This window comes from Rana temporaria, chromosome 8, assembly GCF_905171775.1.
Source record: "Rana temporaria chromosome 8, aRanTem1.1, whole genome shotgun sequence".
Lineage (NCBI taxonomy): Eukaryota > Metazoa > Chordata > Amphibia > Anura > Ranidae > Rana > Rana temporaria.
In genome coordinates this window covers 117,741,511-117,749,193 of record NC_053496.1, presented here as the reverse complement: position 1 = coordinate 117,749,193, position 7,683 = coordinate 117,741,511, and the positions used below count along the sequence as shown (strand labels likewise).

The window sequence follows — 7,683 nt, the reverse complement described above, 5'->3', positions numbered from 1 at the left end:
GTGGTTAATAAAGTGCAAACATGCAAAAGTGATTTCAACTGAGCACCAACATGATAATATGTGTATAAAAAGTCCATACACAAAATAAGTTCAGTAGTGCAAATAGTGAATAATCAAACAATGTATCAAAGTCTTCCGACAATGTATCAACTTCTTCAGATAGTGTACACAATCTTAAAATCCCTGCTGGACAGTAGGTAAATTTGACTGAAATATATTCCACCACCATCACCTGTCACACATCCTACTCACCAGACTTCCATGACCCCTATTACAGGTAGTCATAAAGCACATATGGGTATATTCAGCAATGATCCCAGCGTTAATGGGAGTTGTCCAATGGTTAGTGGGAAAAAATAAAAAGAAAGGGATTCCATAGTGAAGTATGTCACAGTTATATTCCAAAAAACAGATAAAAACAGAAAATTCTTGCAGCCTAGAAATCCATGTGCAAGGAAACGCGGCGGAAATGACGTATCACAATCAAGCCCCCTACCGGTTTCATTGGTACACACCAACGTCTTCAGGGGTCATATTTTTTTCTTCCTAATACTGTGTTTGATAAAACTGACAATTTATTAAGTATAGAACCAATGATAAAATGCAAAAACATATCAGTTGCTAAGATTTTTTATTGAGTAGGATCATTTAACCAGAGACAAAAAGATGCAGTATTTAACATCATACAATGAGAGGAGTGTGGTTTATTTTGCAGAGAAGTAAATGAGTAGCTCAGATTTTAGACACAAACATGACGTCTTCATTTATCACATCAGAAACGCCCTTGGCCCTGGCAAGGGTCGCAAGGATCAGGACAACAGGGGACAACACAAGGATTGCATGGATTGCATGGATCTGCCAAGAAAAAAAAAAACTTCATTAGTCATATATTACATCCTAACCCCTTCATGATCAGAGGCCACTGAAGCTTAAATGTTTAGAACAAAATGAGCAGTGTCAGTATGTATTGGTTCACTTAACAATAATTCTAAATAATTTGCCTACCTGAATATTTTTTACATTGTTTAAAGTGATATTAAAGGCAGGATTTTTTTAAATAACAAACATGTTATATTTACCTGCTCTGTGAAAAGGTTTTGCACAGAGCAGCCCTGATCCTCCTTTTCTCGGGTCCCTTGCTGGCACTGCTGGCTCCTCCTTGAGCAATGCCCCCAGAGCAAGCCGCTTGCTCTGGGGGCATTCGTACATGCTCGCTTTTGAGCCCATAGGACACAAAGAACAGGGCTCAGATCCACCCTGCTCCCCCCTCACTGGCTGTGATTTACAGCCATGAGAACAAATGCTGCTGTGTCTGAGCCAATGAGGAGCCTTTACAATCACTTTAAAGTATAAGTAGAGAAAAAACTTTATTTTTTCGTTTTGGATAGATTACAGATGGGTTAGAATGCTTGTGACTTTGTATTGCTGTCTGTGCCCCCCCTGTTTACCATTATCATTGAAAATGAAAGTAAAAGAAAATCAAACAAAATCGGGTTGTCCCCGAAAAAGTAATAGAGAGTAAATCTTCCAATGGGGACACTAGTTCTGGTAAAAGGGGAATCCCCAATAAATTCCCTTAATTTTCAGGGATTTCCTCTCACTTCTTGTTTGGCCATGGGGCAGGAAGTAAAAGGAAATCTCTGCTATTAGACACAGATGATGTAAAAAATCTGACAGGGGTTATAACTCTTTTACTCTATTCAAAATTAACAGAAAGGTTTTGTCTATAGTTCTACTTTAAGGACCTATTACATCTACTGTTTTATTAAATACTTTGCTCTGTATTTATTACAAGATGACAAACAGCCAAAATGTAAAAAAATATGTTTAATTTCCATAGCAGTTTTAATCAAATGTATTTGTTTTTCTTTACGAACTGTAATGTTATCTAACACTGCACCCTTAGTGCACACGTACACATTTTGAAACATCCAGATGCCATCATGAATGGTTGTCATGATGATCACATGATAAAAAAAATAGCCCCTGTTCACATTGGGCTGATTGACATGTCAAATCTGAGCCTATTGCCGGCAACAGCATTGTCCGAATCGGTGCAACGCCGATTTTGCGGCCCCGCACAGATTCCCAAAAGTAGTTTCTGCACTACTCCTGTTGATTTCAATACACATCTGTGCATGAACCTACACATATATGTCTTTCAAATCGCCCCCAAGCTTGCACTGGGTTTGAAATTGCACGATTTCAAACCCACCATCAGTGTGATCGAGGGCTAGATCCTGATCATTTAGTCTGAGTCCTGTGGCTGTGATAACAGTCACAGATCTATCAGAAGGCAGAGATGTGCATCTCCTAGTTCACAGCTGCCATATAGATTAACTCTATAATTTTCCTGGTAACATAGCTGAGCATTTAAAGCAGGGATCCTCAAACTACGGCCCTCCAGCTGTTGCGGAACTACACATCCCATGAGGCATTGTAAAACTCTGACATTCACAGACATGACTGGGCATGATGGGAATTGTAGTTCCTGAACAACTGGAGGGCCATACTTTGAAGACCCCTGATTTAAAGCCTCATACACACGATCAGTCCATTCGATGAGAACGGTCTGATGGACCGTTGTCATAGGTTAACCGATGAAGCTGACTGATGGTTCCTACACACCATCGGTTAAAAAAACGATTGTGTCAGAACGCGGTGACGTAAAACACAACGACGTGTTGAAAAAAAAGAAGTTCAATGCTTCCAAGCATGCATCGACTTGATTCTGAGCATGCATGGATTTTTAACCGATGGTTGTGCCTACAAACGATCGTTTTTTTTTCCCATCGGTTAGGAATCCATAGGTTAAATTTAAATCAAGTTGGCTTTTTTTTAACCTCTGGTTAAATAACCTATGGGGCCCACACATGATCGGTTTGGACCTATGAAAACGGTCCATCAGACCGTTGTCCTCTGGTTAACCTATCGTGTGTATGAGGTCTTAATCTATAGACGGCAGATGAAGAGTGCAATTTAATTGTGATTAATGAATTCATATAATTTACAATGTGTTAAAATAGAGGTTTGCAAAACAATTCATATTAGGGTCCTTTTGGCAAGGCGTACCAACCACCTAATTTTTAAGATTATGTGCAGGTATGTTTCAATCCACGTTGTTATAATGTATCAGAGCTATAGTGATTTAAAACTTTACTATTTTTACCCACTGTGTTGCGATTCGTAGGAAAAGGTTGTAGCATTGCTACATACTTGTGAAGAATGTGAATGACTTTTCATTTCAATACAGGTGGAATGGAGAAAGTTCACAAAGGTGTTATGCCTTGTACACACGATCGGGTTTCTCGGCGGTCAAAAGACCGCCGGGAAACCCGAGGGGAAAACCGAGAACCGGCTCGGTCACTTTTCCCTGTGTACACAGGGCCAGTTTTCCCGACAGGAAAGCTGCCTGAGAGCTTTGGTCGGGAAAACCGGCCGTGTGTCGGGAAAACTGCTAAGGAGCATACACATGGCCGGTTTTCCCAGCCAAAGGAAAACATGGCAGTTTTTCCGACGGGAAAACCCATCGTGTGTTCAAGGCATTAGAAAGGTAAAATGCTTTTGTAAGCACAAATAATGAAAAAAAAAATTCTAGATGTGGAAGTGTCTGCGCTGTACAAAAACTGAACTATAAGGGGGATATAAAAATAAAAAAGGAGGGGAGTGAAGTGACAAAAAATCCGTGGACAGTGGGCCGTGAGATAATAAATATATTGACACAGTGGGGGTGACCCACAATAAGACGTGAAGTAAGTGTGGTCTAGCCTAAACAGTGTGTCAAAAACACGTATAAGGAATCTTCAAATTATCAATGATAAGTGAACAGTTCAAACAAAAAACTTCCCAAGCAATTAATAGAAATAAACAAAAATCCGATTTGGTAAAGCTTGAAAAAAAGGGAAAAAGTCTTGTGGACAGTTATCTAGTACAGTCCAACAAACAAATAAAGTGACTAATAAATAGATAAGTGAAAGAAATTAAATTATATATCACACTCAGGTGCATGGAGGTGCGTGCTTGGGTAGGTTCACACAACGTGTACCCTTCACCAATAGTGAATCAGAAGGCTTACCTCTCTGCTCACATACAAACCCTGAGACAATCACTGTACCAGCAGGATGTTGACTGGATCTCTGCTTATCTCGATCGTGGTGCATATATATAGAGATAATGGTGTAAAAGTTGTAGCTTTGTCTTCTTACAGGCAATAAGTAGACATAGTGCCCAAAATAAGTAGTGGCTGATTGTCCACTTACACTACTTACAAAAGTGTATGAGGAGCGTGTGCTTATCTCCACGAGCGCCGAGCTCGTATCCCAAAATTCTTCCAGCTGTCAGTCTCTCTTTAACAACATATGAGCCGTCCGCTCATGATGAGATGTATGGGCGGGGATGGAAGAAGAGAGGGGGGGCACATCGCATAAACCAGGCAGCAAATGAATTTAATAAAACAAAAAAGTAGGTAAAAGACTCACATGGGGCAGTCTCAGGGCGGTCCCGTAGCAACGAACGCCGCGCTCGTCCACCGTCCGTCAGATGCTGCTCCTACTGTGTACTCTGTGTTTCCCGACGCGTATTCGTCACACCACGTGACTTCATCAGGGGAATATCCCCTGATGAAGTCACGTGGTGTGACGAATACGCGTCGGGAAACACAGAGTACACAGTAGGAGCAGCATCTGACGGACGGTGGACGAGCGCGGCGTTCGTTGCTACGGGACCGCCCTGAGACTGCCCCATGTGAGTCTTTTACCTACTTTTTTGTTTTATTAAATTCATTTGCTGCCTGGTTTATGCGATGTGCCCCCCCTCTCTTCTTCCATCCCCGCCCATACATCTCATCATGAGCGGACGGCTCATATGTTGTTAAAGAGAGACTGACAGCTGGAAGAATTTTGGGATACGAGCTCGGCGCTCGTGGAGATAAGCACACGCTCCTCATACACTTTTGTAAGTAGTGTAAGTGGACAATCAGCCACTACTTATTTTGGGCACTATGTCTACTTATTGCCTGTAAGAAGACAAAGCTACAACTTTTACACCATTATCTCTATATATATGCACCACGATCGAGATAAGCAGAGATCCAGTCAACATCCTGCTGGTACAGTGATTGTCTCAGGGTTTGTATGTGAGCAGAGAGGTAAGCCTTCTGATTCACTATTGGTGAAGGGTACACGTTGTGTGAACCTACCCAAGCACGCACCTCCATGCACCTGAGTGTGATATATAATTTAATTTCTTTCACTTATCTATTTATTAGTCACTTTATTTGTTTGTTGGACTGTACTAGATAACTGTCCACAAGACTTTTTCCCTTTTTTTCAAGCTTTACCAAATCGGATTTTTGTTTATTTCTATTAATTGCTTGGGAAGTTTTTTGTTTGAACTGTTCACTTATCATTGATAATTTGAAGATTCCTTATACGTGTTTTTGACACACTGTTTAGGCTAGACCACACTTACTTCACGTCTTATTGTGGGTCACCCCCACTGTGTCAATATATTTATTATCTCACGGCCCACTGTCCACGGATTTTTTGTCACTTCACTCCCCTCCTTTTTTATTTTTATATCCCCCTTATAGTTCAGTTTTTGTACAGCGCAGACACTTCCACATCTACACAGTATCAATTCTTTTGTCTTGAGAGGACAACACTCTTGGTGTTTGCTGCAGTATTCACGCCCACTTACCCCACTGTCCCTTTCTCTGGCCCACTCCCCTTCACTTTTATCCCATACAGCGCAGGAGCCCACCCAATACAAAAAAAAAATTCTAGTTATCACATTTGGTGGTATGTTGGACAAAAATAAATTATATAATCAGTGATACTTAATTCTTTGCATATTTTTCCCCATTATCAAGTAAAAACATATGTTCATTTATAAGCCACCTATATAAGAAACACTGAAATGTGCACTGTTTGTGATCTGTGTACACCAGAGCTAAAAATCACCCTTTGCCGAGGGGATTGTCTTATTCATTAAATATATACAATTCATCCATTATCTTAAATACCCCAAAACATTTTATTGTTCTGTACCTTGCTGGCGAACATGGACGGTGCCATGGTGGTGGTGGTGAGGTTTACATGCTGAAGAAATACAAACACATAAAAAAAAATCAGCAGACAGATAAAATCAACCAATGAACATTTAAAGCTATCTGAAAATAATTGCAACTGTAGTAAAGCCTACTCAATTTATACGTAACCTGAGATTTATTAAACTACTGCACCATATGTTTGAGTGATATTACCACCGCCATTACATGATTCTGTCTTGTGCAACTAACTTTTTTGCTTCTTAGGGACAGGAAGGATCCCTCAGTAAGTGAAATCAGAAAATCTGACCTTATTTTACCTGGCTGAGGCTTATAGTAGACTCTAGTAACATATTAAAATTATTCTGCTCACCATGTCATGTATATTTCATATCATGGACAATCTAACTAATCTTCCAGCTTATTTTAAGATGCTATGATATTGTAAGCCATGTAACCACACACAAAATATATTCTAAGCCATATTTTTTCCTGGCAATAAAACATTTTGCTTAAAAAGAACATAAAGTCCAGCTAAAGCTAAACTACAGTTACTGATAAAATATTTATAACACAAACAGTTACGCATTGCAAAAACTATGTACAGTAATTTATACATATAACACTTACGATCTTGGCATGGATCTTTGCAGACTACTACGTTTTGGCAAGGGTTGCATGGATCTTGGCATTGAATCTTCTGGACAACACATTTTCCTTTGATTCCAGACATATCTGCTTTTAAGTTTGGTTTCCTTCTTGGAGAATGTTTTGGGTTGTTTGAACAGTGTATGATGGCACCTTTTTATATATACTGTAAGTGGAGGTAAAATTAGAACACATTCCCCACTGACTGGTCACAAGAAATTTACAAGGTGTTTAAAAACTATCCACTTACAGGTACTTATCATTTACTAATTTGTTTGGTGTTTATTCAGCACTTTGCTATTTCCTTACACTCTATAATTTAATTGTTTTATATACTGACGCATAGTTTAATTTTGATTATGTGTTAGAGTGCAAATTGAAAAATTGTAGTAGTAATATTTACAGTATATTGCAGAATGTGGCTCATATGAGGACATTGATATTGAGACATGTGCGATATTACCCAAAAGGTAAACATGGCTGCATATGGGGGTCTTACTTATTCAATCAAATCATTAGGTGTCCTTCGTTTACACTCATGTTACAGTGCATGGTCAGCATAACAAAGACAAATAAAGTCTGACAATTATAATTTTCAGAAAGAGGCCAGCAATGGAAACCTTTGTACTTCAACTTTATGACAGAAGTAAACTAAATACTTTGCTGATAGAGTCTGCCGCTTACCGACCTCGATACCTTGGATTTAAATTTACATTCACAACTGAGTTAGGCTGGGTATATTCGCATAGAAAATGTGTCCAGTTCAGCAAGAGTCAGCTAAATTTCCATGCGTGTGTGGCCCTCTCTGTTCAATAGAATTTGGTCATTAGACAGGCTTCTGTCAAATGTGCTTGCTGGAAAACCAGCAATCGATCAGCCGTTGCAGCCAACGGGTGCAGCACTGATCTATGTATTCTGACAGGGGGGGGGGGAAGCTACCGCTGTTAGGGTACAATGATGCTGTAGGGAAGATTTCTGCATCCACATTG

At 39.7% G+C, this 7,683-nt stretch overlaps 1 protein-coding gene across 1 annotated transcript; it reads right to left on the bottom strand.

The window, feature by feature from the left end:
- Positions 1-614: 614 nt before the first annotated feature.
- Positions 615-6,843, bottom strand: LOC120909001 (outer dense fiber protein 1-like). Its single transcript, XM_040320575.1, has 3 exons — positions 6,677-6,843; positions 6,048-6,098; positions 615-855 (listed from the first exon to the last, which is right to left on the bottom strand). The coding sequence occupies exons 1-3, from the start codon at positions 6,777-6,779 to the stop codon at positions 773-775; spliced, it is 237 nt and encodes a 78-aa protein (XP_040176509.1). The 5' UTR covers positions 6,780-6,843; the 3' UTR covers positions 615-772.
- Positions 6,844-7,683: the final 840 nt, after the last annotated feature.

Coding starts and splice junctions, on each gene's coding strand:
- LOC120909001 (XM_040320575.1), bottom strand. CDS start 6,779: ATGTCTGGAATCAAAGGAAAATGTGTTGTCCAGAAGATTCAATGCCAA. Junction 6,099..6,676: donor CAAAGATCCATGCCAAGATC/GTAAGTGTTATA, acceptor GTATTTCTTCAG/CATGTAAACCTCACCACCAC. Junction 856..6,047: donor CGTCCATGTTCGCCAGCAAG/GTACAGAACAAT, acceptor TTTTCTTGGCAG/ATCCATGCAATCCATGCAAT.